The following is a 13,180-nucleotide window of genomic DNA, read 5'->3' on the forward strand; positions in this document are numbered from 1 at the left end:
TACGTATCTCAAATCTTGTTAATTACTGGTAATTTTTGCTTGAAATAATGGGAAAGAAGATGACACTATTTGGATAGATGACTTTGACAATGCACACAAAGAAACTGTTCTTGATGCCAAAAGTAGTGATAGTGAGTAGGAGCTTCTTGGTAAGTCGCACCATTTTCAGTTTTTTTCTGAAAACTTTAGTTTCCAAAAATTCCTGCACGTATCTTGCAACCCGATTGTTTAGCTTTAATTTTGGGAAAAAAGTTAGTTATATTTTTGTAAATACAGTATTTTTTTTTTTTAGCTTTCAAATTCTTACGTGTGGATTATTGGTTAAAGATTGGATTTATAAAACCCCCAAAAGAGAGCAATATAGCAAATACAAGTAGCTGTAAGCAACAAGAAAATGTTGATACGGCATCTGGATCAAATGAAATTAATGAGTGTGTCATCTGACATCTCTAGAGAACCAAAATTTAAAAATAAATCATATTTTTTGTTTACATGAACATATAAATTCAAATAAAATAGATATTTAATTTTAATTAATATTTTAAATTAATGTATTAATTTTAATTAATTAATGAATTTATTTTTTAATTAATTAGGGGGGTACTTGGTAATAATGAAAATTTAAGAAGGGTACATGGATATCTGAAGTATGAGAAACACTGGTCTACAGCACTGTTCCTACTAGAGAACAGGTTTTTATTATGGAATTATCAGATTATGATAATTCCATAATCTGATAATTATATCAGATTATATAATAATGATAATCAAATCAAAAACTGCTTGAATAGAAATAGGATATTAAATTACTTTATTAACTGAATGTTTCCTCAAAAATGTTACAGTGACCAATACAGAGCCCATTACAGAAAATTTAAATGCAGAATTTGGGCACAGCACTCTTCATGAGTGAACTTAGAAAGTCGATGGTACTGTGCTCTACTTGAAAAGATTACTATCAGAAATTTGTAGAAAATCTTTCGAAATGCACTGATACAGTTATTAAGACAATCAGCGACAACCATTATTAATTTAAATCAATAAAAATTTTTATTTATACCTATATATACACCAATGTCAACAGAAATGAAACTCTGAATCAGCAGAATTGAAGACAAGTACCATTAACTTAAAAAGCTTCATATGAAAAAAAGTGGAAGTAGAAAAAGAATTAAACAAATACAATATCAACATAATTGATGTCACCAATATGAAGATTAAAAGAGGTGAGATACTACTAAACAATAACCATAAGATGTTATTATTACTATTATTATTAAGAGAGATCTCCAGGGAGTCAGGAACACATTTGCACTACCTGTTAAACCTGTTCTTTAATTCATTCACACTACTGGCACATACAATATTCAATGGCAATACATTCCAGTCACACACCACTCTATGAGAGAAAAATTTAGTCCTTTCCCCCTCCTTGACAGCATTCATTCTCAACTTCCAAGGATGCCCACATCTCCTTCCCCACCATCCATAAAATGAAAAATTCCATTTACTGAAATTCTGTATAACCCTTTCTGAAGAAAGGCATATACGTTGGTTGCACAATTACTAAATAACTTAAGGAATTCACAACGTAAACTGGAATATAAATTAAAAGTATATATTAAAGTTTATTTTAATTTATATTCCAGTTTACGTTGTGAATTCCTTAAGTTATTTAGTAACCCCTTTCTGAAGTTTATAACTCTCAATCATATAATCCCTCTTTATCCTGTTTGCTAGTATCTGCAGCCAACAAATTCTCAATCTGTCTTCATAATCAGTATTCAACAATCCTGTTATTATTTTCGACACTCTCAACTGTATCAGAATTATATAATAACCATGGAAACCAGGAGACCAGAACTGCATTCAATAGTCCAAGTGAGGTCTTATCAAGGTTTGTAAAGAGGCAAAATGACTTCCTTATTTTTACTAAGGAATTTTTACTTATAGCTAAAACACGACCTTCCCTTAGTAAACCCATGATGTTCATTGCAAAATATAGATTCTCTATCAACCCATTTCTGAATGTGAGCCCTAATTAACATTTCCAAAATCTTTACCACCACTGAGATACTGATTAATCAATAGTTGGATATACTGGTCTTTGCACCGCCCTTGTGCAATGGAATGGTCATACATTCTTTCCACTCTTGTAGAATCTTCCCTATTCTCGGACTCAAATTATACAGCCTGGTCAAAGGAATAACCAGTTCGGCTGAACCCTCTTTTAGAATCTGTGCTGATATCTCATCAGTTCCTATTGCAGAATTCTTATTCAGCTTGTGCAACAGCTCTAGTACTTCCTCCTCATACATATGAGTTTCCTCATACAGTGAAGAGGTAGCAGTGAGTTCAATGTTGCATACACCAAGTTGATAGCTTTTAGCAAAATGGCTACTCATTAGTTGAACCATTACTTCTGCATCAGTCACCCACATACCATCTCTGTTCAGTACAGTTAGTCTTTCAAATTCATTCTTCCTTTTATTTGCAGCACAACTATAGAATTCTTGTGGATTATCTTTAACTTGCAGAGCCAGTTTCTTTTCATACTCAGACTTAGCTTTCTGCACAACACTTGTGACTCTTCCAGCCTGCTGCTTATAATTATCATAACTGACATCATCCTTATGCACACATTATCCCTTCCACATTATCTTTTTCTTACGAATTTCTTGGTTAATTAGATTACACATCCATTTCACTCCTGCTCTATTTATTCTTCAAACTCTAGGGACGCATTCTGATATCACATCATTTAAGTATTTTTTTTAAAACACTTCCCACACACTGTCGATATCTAACAACTTATACCATGGGGCAGAACCCAGCATACTCCTAATTATGAGGCGGTCATAATTTCCTGCTTTGTAGTTCAACATACAACCTTTTCTGAATGGAACATTCATAAACCTAGCCACTTCCCAAGCGAGTACTGCCAAACACTGTCACCAACCAGATGCAGAATAGGTGTCTTTAACTGAAACCCCTTTCTGACACTATAATCAGATCTAAAACTCTTTGACCATGAGTTCCTTAAGTCACATGCTGCTTGATGTTTTGATGAAGTTGTCTCTCAAGAGCTCAATAAATTCAGTTTCATTCTTCGCATGAGATTTCACAGCTACCCAATCAATATTCGAATAACTGAAGTCCCCCCCACATTATGATTACTCTTTTTGCAACCATCATATTTATTTGCGATGCATTTCTTCATCATTAGTAACTGATCCAGCAGATCTGTAGCAACACCCCACTATGTATTTAATCTTGCTAGACTCCACCTCATACCCGATGGCTTCAAAATTGCTGTCACATAAAAAAATTGGTATGACTAGTATTGCAGTCATAAGTCTCAATTCTAACTGGGTTCAAGTCATCAGATATCATTAACAATATGCCCCCCTCCTCTCCTGTCTATCCTTCCTAAAAATACTGTACTCTTTGCACTAGGATACCAGTTAGTATATCTGCTTCTGATAGCCTAATCTCATTAATGCCTATATACTCTTACACACAAATTCTCACAGTTCTTCCCATCAGAATTCAGTTTCCCTGATTCTCTGTGTTAGATCTCATATTTAAGAGCACGAAATTACACAATAATGAAAAGGAAAGAAAGACCTGCAATAGTATTTTATACTAAACACAAAGATAAACTTTTTAGTGGAAGGCAATTTCAAGTGGTATAGACAAATTTCAGAATAAAAATTGAAGTGAACAATGCGACTAATCTACATCTATGGTCATAAAGAAAGTTTATTGGAGATATTGACAGCAGAGGAGGAAATGAATCACAGTAAATGCGATTTTGTGAAAATTTATGGAAATGGCTTAGAACGTGGACTACACGTCAGGCCACGTTCCAGGAAAATAAAGACATGCATGCATCAAAGAACACACAAGGGGAAAAATAAGCCTTATGTTTTTGCTGATAGTAAAATCCTCATGCTCATTTAGAATACAAGAAATGCAGATAATTAAAATATGAAGTGATTATCATGGTTATTACTATGTTATTGTTGATAGTGATGTTATCTCCCTGGTGCAGGACACCAGAGTGTACGGAGGATTTGAAATTGAACGTGATCACTATTTAGTCTTGAACAGGATAAAATTGAGTTTCACATTGAAAAGAATAATACGTAAGAAAGTTTTAAAGCGAATAAAAGTTGAGCAGCTCTCAGATGTGAATTGGAGATTAAAATACACAGATTATTGAAGAAAAAATGAAAGAGTTTGAGAACAGGAATCAAACCTTGGAGATTCAGTGGCAAACTCTGAAGAAAACATTGATTGATTCTGCCAGAGAGGAATGTGGTGAGATTGTCTGCAAGGATAAAAAAATCAGAACTCTTGGACAGAGGAAGTTAAAGAGGCAGTGAAGGAAAAGAAGAAAGCATATCAAAAATTCCTGTCAAATAAGTCAGCTTGTGCTCTTAGAGAAAATAGAGACAAATGCAAGAATGCTAAACACTGTGTAAAACTAGCTAAACAAAACTCATGGGAGGACTTTGGCAAGAATATAGAAAATAAATATCAAGAAGGTGGCAAAATATTCTGAAGGTTGTTGAAGAAGCTTAGAAATGGAGAAAAGAGTGCTGTAAAAGGAGTTAGAGATGATAAAGGTGATGTGAAAATGGTGGAAAAAGATATCCTTGAAGTATGGAGTAATTACTTTGAAAAACTGCTAAATAAAACAAGCAGTGATGACAGCACAGTGGTAAAAAACACTGACCAGGCATGCAGTCAGGAATACATATCCATACCTTCAAGTAGAAAAAGCCATCAAAGGCTTGAAATGTGGAAAGGCAGCAGGAGTAGATGATATTCGACCAGAAATGCTGATGTATGGTGGCATAAGAGTCTTACAGTGGCTGCACTGCATAGTTCAGAAAGCCAGGACAGAGGGACGAATTCCTGATGACTGGAGTAGAGCTCTCATAGTACCCATATATAAAAAGGGAAATAAAACTGAATGTGAGAATTACAATTACAGAGGTATTTCCCTTCTGAGTGTTCCTGGCAAGATCTATGCAAGTATACTTGAGAAACAGTTGAAAAGAATTGTGGAAGAAAAGCTTGGTGAAGAACAAGCTAGATTCAGGCCAAATAGAGGCTGTAAGGATCAGATCTTCACTTTACGACAAATAGTCGAGAAAGCATGGGAATATAACAAAGATCTGTATTTAAGTTTTGTCGATTTGGAAAAGGCATATGACAAGTTGCTAAGAGAGTATGGTGTCAATGGGGCATTATATCAAGCAATACTTAATCTTTATTTGAGTTGTATGTCAGCAGTTAGAATTGAAGGACGTACAGGAAGATGGCTTAATGTTAAATCTGATATGAGACAAGGATGTACATTATCCCCTCTGTTATTCATTATCTATATGGATCACATTATGAAGGAATGTGGTATTAAACATGATATCAGAATTCGAGATGTTAATGTCAGCTCATTGCTTTATGCAAACGATATTATACTTCTAAATAAATCCGCTACAAGTTTGCAAGATTCCCTGACTAAATTGAATAACTGTTGTAATAGATATGGTATGAAGGTCAGCATTAAAAAGACAAAGACAATAAAAATAGGCAGAATCACTGAAAATGTCAACTGTGTTGTGAATGGAGAACTTGTGGAACAAGTAAAACATTTCAGCTACTTAGGCATGATTTTTACTGAAGATGGTAAATTAAATATAGAAATAGACAACAGAATCAGCAAAGCTGGTATAGTGGGAAGTCAACTGAATAAATTCATATGGAATAAGAGAGAAATTAGTCAGAACAATAAATTAGCTTTATACAAAACAGTGTTCAAACCAGTTTTAACTTAGGGATCTGAGAGCTGGGTCAGAAGTAAAACATTTGACCAAAGACTAGAGACCGCAGATATGAGAGTCCTGAGAAAGATTATAGGTGTGAACAGATGGCATCAATGGCAATATCATATTAAAAACGAGGATATTAGGAAAGAACTTGACATTGTCAGCATCCAGGAATGCGTTAGCAGAGCTAATCTCAGGTGGTATGGTCACTTAAACAGAATGGGCGAAGAAAGATTAGCAAAACAAGTGTTCTCTGCCAGGTTGGCAGGAAAACGACCCAGAGGGAGACCAAGATATGGGTGGATTGATACGGTATAAAGAGCCTTAGACGATAGAAATATAAGATCTGATAATGTAGGAGTCTTGACAAGTAACAGACTGATTTGAAGGAAAATTGTAGATAGGAAGTTAGTAATGATGTAATTTTTTTCATGTAGTACTATCATATCCTGTACACCCCTTGAGGGTACATGGCAGGAATTTGATGATGAGTGATTATCATTTAGTTTTCTTTTCAGTATGATATTCATTATTATCTTGCTTAAATTCTTTAAAAAAAAGAATTCTAGTCAAACAGCTTTATGAAATGAATTGTATACTCAAATATAGAAATATTACTGGAGAAAAACATAATCAAATTAGTAATGTGACTTACTGTTTGGTCTTTTAAGGCATGTCTAAATGACCAGGATCTAGGTCAATTCCACCAAGATTTTGGTCTTCTTCTGGATCTCTTCCTGCCAAATACTTGATTTTCTAACCTGTCCTTTCCTGTTCTGTTTAAGTGACTAGACCACCTGAAATTAGCTCTGCTGACACATTTCCAAATGCTAACTATGTTAAATTCCTTCCTAATATCTTCATTCATAATTCAGCACTCTTTGAGGAATTGCTTTACTTCTAACCCAGCTCTCAGATCCATAAATTAATACTGGTTTGAACACCATCTCTTGTATATAACTACTTTAGGATTTTGACTCATTTCTCTCTTATTCCACATAAACAGAGCTTGAAACGTTCTTGTCTTGTGATAAGTATGAATTTTTAGTTGACGAATTAAAAAAAAAAAAAATCAGAAGAGGAGTCTGTTTAATTGTCTGTTTTATTTACATAATGCCGATTCTGCTTCATGTTTTATGTCATAAATATTTTTTTTTGCATGTTTATATTATTTATCATGCCTACTGGAGAATGCTGGTCATTACCAATACCTGTTTTGTTAATTATCATTGATTTTGTTGTAATGGAGTATGGACAATGAGAAGAGAGGGTATGCACACATCAATTTTAGCTTTAGAGAGTACTCAGTTGCGCCATGAAGTAACCAGTTAATTGTGACATGACTACTTAATATAGATATGAAGTAGACAGCAGTAATAAGCTTATTTTTTAATCACTGATTGAATATAGAGAATATGATCATTAATAGTGAATATTAAAACTTGGAAAGCCAGGTGTTTTTTGAGTTTTCTAAGTTGCTGTCATGTCACATGACATTGCTTCTTCTGCAAGTTCCATTTCCTTTCCATTAATACACCTTATATTGATGTTCATATCTTCAGTTCTTCTGATGTTGGGTTTCTTCTTCTTCTAGATGTTGAGTTAGAGCTTGTTCTAGTAGCTGACTTTTCACTGTTCATCATGGTTCCCTTGGGAAAACAGCAGAGGCCTTGTTTAATCAGGCAATGCCCAGCCAGCATGAAATCTCATCATGTTGTCCCATCATATGCATTTGTGGTTTAAGCCAATAAAAAGCACATTTCGGTTGGCTACAGTCCAAATTGCCAGCCCATCCTTGTTCATTCAGTACCTAGTAGATACCTACTAATGGGGACGCACCACGTGGAGGTGGGGATTGGACATTAGGTCAGAAGCCCCAATCAGTTTAAATCCTGAAAGGCAATGTGGAGGTCTCCTCCCAGTTATTTGGTTCCGACCCTTAAATGACCCCTCTGCTGAGTTTTCCAAGTCAGATTTATGCAAGCATACTTCAGAAGGGCCCAGAAAAAATCAAAGAACTTACAAAAGGCCTTTGTAGCTCAGTGGAAGTGGCATTTGTATCTGCTGCATTAGGGGCTACCCAAAGACAGACTTCAAGTTCATTTGCCAAATGGAGAAACGTTTTCTGCCTTTCTTCAACTTGTTCGAAGTTACTTGATCTCTGGCACAGGCAAGTGAGTTTTTCATCCTGTAAACTTAAACTCAAGAAAATCTACTACAGAACCCACATTATTTCAGACAATGACATATCATGTCAAGGTTAGGTATTAAGAAATGGCAGTACTTGTTTGCCCAACTCTTCATCAAGTGCTGCTTATAATTAGTGATAGTCTTGGGCCAGCTATCTCTGATTGGCAACCAGTGGAGATTGAACTGCCTGCTCAGTCTCCAAAAGCCAGATAGGGTTAAAAGGCCTCACCTACTCCCTATAAGGGAATAAAAGGCATAAACTCAGCTGATTGGAATTTACGGAAGAGTAAGTTGATTCTGGTCAAATAGAGGTTGTCAGGACCAATTTTTTAATTTAAGACAAGTCAAGGAATCATAGGAATATAACAAGGAATGTGGTAGTTTGTAGATCAGGAAGAGATGCATATGATAAGATACTAAGAGAAAAGTTGTTCAAAATGCTGCAGTTACATACAGTAATTGCAACATTAAGCAGAACATAATTTTCCATTTACTGCAGTTTTACTATTGAAATATATATATATACCATGATTAAATTGTAAATCAGTAGTTAAAACTGAAGGATATATATATATAGCACAATGCTTTGATATAAAATCAGGCAAAAGACAAAAGTTACGCAATACTACCACTCATTCGTCATTTATCTGGATGATCGAAAGTAGCACTGAAGCTGATATCAAAATCAGAGATACCAAACTCAACTCTTTAAGTGAATGTTATACTCCTAAATAATTCAAAGTCTTCAAGATGGTGACTAATTGAATAACTACCATAACAAATTTGGTATGAAGATGAGCAGTAAAAAAAAAATCAAAACCTTGAGATAAGTAGAAATATGAAAAACATCAAATACCTTCTCACTGAAAAATCTATAAAACAAAGCATTTCATATACTGAGGCAGAAGTTTTAGAAAAAATGGAAAACTAATATGTAAATAAACAACAGAATAAGCAAAGCCAATGTGGTGGGGAATGAATCCAATAATTTTTTATGGAATAACAGAATTTGCTCAAACACTAAACTAGTAATATATAGGATGTTAAAACCATTTTTAAATTATGGATCTCAGCGTTTGATCAAATATAAAATGAGTAGATCAAAGACGAGAGACCAAGATATGAGAGTTCTGAGAAAAATTTATAGAAAGAACAGGTCACCTCAATAGCAGAATTATGTAAAAATAAAAAATGACAACATTTAAAAGGAATCGACATCATCAGCAATCAAGAATATGTGAGCAGGACAATTCTAATTCAATTCTTCAGGTGTTCTATTTATGGTCACTTAAACAGAATGGGAGAGGAAAGGTTAGCGGTACAGGTATCTGGAGACCAAAGACGCAGAGGAAGACCAAGATCTATAGTGGAGTTACATTTATTAATTGTAGAAAACAAAATGCAAGGTCTGATAGCATTGGAGTGCTGACAAATAAGAGATTAATTTGGAATAAAACTGTTTATAGTAAAACATCAATATCCTTATGTAGTATTATTACAGTACTCTTTGAGGGTATGTATCACTGTTAATGATACATACCCTCAAAGAGTATGTAGGTGTAACTTTTGATAACAGAGTATTTTTTAATTTAAAAAAAAAAATTGACTGATACTGGTAATATTACTTACCTCTGTCCCAAGGAACCTTTACAATCTTTCCTGCTATCATGTCATAATAAAAAAAGTGACCATGCTGTTTTGATCCTACTACTATTTGATCACCATCTATTGTAAAATGGGCACAATGGATTGGAAACTGATCAAAATGCACAGATTGGATTTTGGCATTAACTTTTCCATCCACCTAATTTAGAGAGAGGGGGGGGGAATATATTTTTTTCTGAATGCATATTTGCTTATCATATTCAAAATAGATCCATTTAAAATAATCAAAAATTTCAAATCAATGAAAATAAAAATTAATAATCAACTGAATTAAAGAATAATTCCTTGTTTCCTTAAAATTAAAAACTTATTTTCAATAACTAATAATATCTGTTGAATGTTCTGTTCAAAATTATTAAATTTTGAACAATGAAATTTACCATTAAATGAAAATCTACTAAAATAAACAATGTTTAATAACAACTACATGCCAAGATTACTATTCTAAGAGGGGGGGGGGATATTTTGTAATCTACTTAATACCCTTGGGGAAATCACAAGTATCTGCAATGAATTTATTATCAGCAGTCTTCAAAGTCTGCATATATTACTTGGTCAAAAAAAAAAAAAAAAAAGAAGCTTGCAATTGATGTCTGCAAAAATTATCAGGCAAAAAATCCCTCTATACATCATTTCCTTTCATATCTTGATTTCATTCAAAATGATGGCCTTTTGAAATATTTTTGAGTAGCCCACCACATGACAGTGCAAAGAGAGTATGATCTGAAACAGATGAGACTAAGGTATGAAAAGAGGAATAGCATGCAACTTGTTCCATGAAAATTCATCGAATGAACGAAGGTGGTCTTTGTGGAAAGACAGAGCAGGGGAAGGATTTTCTGAAGAGCAGAGGCTGACAGAACAAAAGATGATTGATGGTGATCAGTTTTGCAGAAGATTGTACATGAAAATATTTAAAGAAAAGACAGAGGGAAAAAAAAAACATCCATGAGACAGGCGTCATGAATTAATCTTGCAATCTCTATAGCATCGAGCTATTTTACACAGAGAGAGATTCTGAGTATACCAAATGAGTAGCATTCCATGGTTGGAAAGATTTGAGAATACAGCAGTTGTCTTAAGCAAAAAGTACACTAAATTTCTTGGAATTTGAAGAAGCTATAATTGAGATGTGTTTCTGACAGAAAAGACTGGGGGGGGGGGGGAGTAAGTGAGCCTAAGAAGAGAAATCTAATCATATTTGGAGAATTATCAAAAATAAAGAGAAGTGATGAGAGATCTCCCTTTAGAGAAATTACAGGTTAAGGAAAAGCAACAGTACTAATTTTGGTCATGAAAAAAGGAAGAAGGCATTCAAAATCTTCAGCGAATAATTTGCTTTCATAATACATGTGTGTTGTAAAAATGGACAACTCTGTAGGTATTGGGTAACGTTCTTTATATTAATAAATCAAAAAGAAACTGACAAAATGGCAACATCTGCCAGCTTGATTGGCTGAGTGGTTAGTTAGTATCTACTATCCAATGGGCTGAAAGTTTTTGAATCCCATTGTGGACATGGATGTTTGTGATTGTGATTTAGGTAAGAGATGAATTTCATTATCTGTTGTGAGATGACTGACCCACTTACTGGAAGCCTGAAGAGGTTTAAAAAGTTTCCATGTTTAGTCTCTAGAGCAGGGTTTCAGATTACGTGAAAATTAAAAATAGAAAAAAAAAAAATCTTATAAAATGAATATTAAAAAATCATTAGTCCAACCACAGTACTAATGAACTATAGTTTTACAACATTTCATGGGAGTCAGATAAAAAACACTTACCTAGTCATTTAAATAATTGCTTCTTTGAATAGATAATAGTTCTTTGAATCTAGGAGATGTTTGTGAAATAATGTTTTGTATCTGATAGTTATGTAAGTGGACTGTAACCAATATTTTCAAAATGGTGTGAGATTGTGTTAATCAAACCCAATACTTTTTAGCAGTTTTTATTTATTTTTCAATTGATCTTAACATTAGGTGAGTAATTTGGCGCTCAGTAATTGTGCTTGCATTTAAAGAAATATAAACTACTGCACGAAACTACTGAAACTGCCTTTTGAAGTTGAGTTGTAAATAACCTGATAAGTTCATGGAAATACAAAAAGGAAAACGAATTTAATATCATTAAAAACAGGACATGAGAAATTAAACATAGAAAATTATTTTTTATAATACAGAACATCTTTTAAAGAATATGTTCTATTTTAAATATAAAATTTCAAATATTTTTATATCTGCATGTATTTTAGTTTCAACAGACCTGAGTTGATGACAATGATGGCAAGTGTTTTTTCGCTAGGAAAGAAAGTAAATTACACACAACAAGAAATTATATTCTTGTTTTCATCCTCATTTTACCCAAGTATAAGCAAACAAAAGTTTGTACATGAAATATCTTCACAACCAGGGCATACTTGGGCAACTTAAGGTGAAGTACACATATAGCTGGTCAAAAAGTTATTTCATTTGCAAAATCAGTTATAGCACTGCTTGTTAAAAATCCAGTGCTATCCATATGTGCCTTAATCTTTGACACTAAATGATGAGTGAACCAGTCCTGGAACTGCTTTCTCCATGAATTTTTTTGTCATAATGCAGATGACAAGGAGAGACTATCTTCACTAAGTGCTCAATAAAATGAGTTTTTTTTTAGGCAATTCTAAAAAGTCATTGGCATTTTTACTCAATTTTTAGGGTTTTCTGCTAGGGTTTATGTTATTATTAATCTCCTTTCTTGTAGATAGGCTTATACGTTGGTAACACATGACTATTAAATTATGAATCCTTTCTTTTAGGCTTGCACGGTGATCCGAATGCATTTTTGGAAATTATGGAGACAACTACTGTGTTTGAATAAAAACTTTAGTTTAATATTACTAAAATTTTACAATTCTACGTTTCGACCTTTATGTCAAGGTCATCTTCTGGAGCATACAAATATACACAAGAAACAAGCTATACTACAATCATACTGGTTCGTTAAAGACACTGACTAACCGCTACCACAATTGTTGGCCTGACCTCTGGTGAAGAAAAAAAAAATATATATATATATATATATATATATCAACAACAAATATCAACAATAAAGATGGTATGAAAATTCCAAGGATCTGGATGGCACACATTCAGCCAACCTAATATGAAAGATTCAACATAAGTCTGGACTCTAGCCAATCGGCTAGTATTAGAAACCATTCCACTCCAACTGGATGGAATAATGTTAATATATGCATATAGTAGACAACACAAATAATAGGACTCTAGCGTTGATGTATAATTTTTTTATTATTATTTTTTTATTTTTAATTTATTTTTTATTTTTTTTAATTTTTTTTTTCACCAGAGGTCAGGCCAACAATTGTGGTAGCGGTTAGTCAGTGTCTTTAACGAACCAGTATGATTGTAGTATAGCTCATTTCTTGTGTATATTTGTATGCTCCAGAAGATGACCTTGACATAAAGGTCGAACCGTCGAATTGTAAA

At 33.6% G+C, this 13,180-nt stretch overlaps 1 protein-coding gene across 3 annotated transcripts in view; it reads right to left on the minus strand.

Annotated features, from left to right (window-relative positions):
• The window catches only part of wcd (U3 small nucleolar RNA-associated protein 18 homolog wicked), a 195,534-nt gene that overhangs the window by 98,925 nt on the left and 83,429 nt on the right, over positions 1–13,180 (minus strand). For all 3 annotated transcript variants that reach the window (XM_090395902.1, XM_090395903.1, XM_090395904.1), the window contains exon 8: positions 9,657–9,831. In XM_090395902.1, coding sequence (XP_090252028.1) covers positions 9,657–9,831 — 175 coding nt within the window. The remainder of the gene's footprint in view (positions 1–9,656; positions 9,832–13,180) is intronic.

This window comes from Typopeltis vanoorti, chromosome 7 (genome assembly GCF_054136105.1).
Source record: "Typopeltis vanoorti isolate ZY-2024b chromosome 7, IOZ_Tvanoo_1.0, whole genome shotgun sequence".
Taxonomy (NCBI): domain Eukaryota; kingdom Metazoa; phylum Arthropoda; class Arachnida; order Uropygi; family Thelyphonidae; genus Typopeltis; species Typopeltis vanoorti.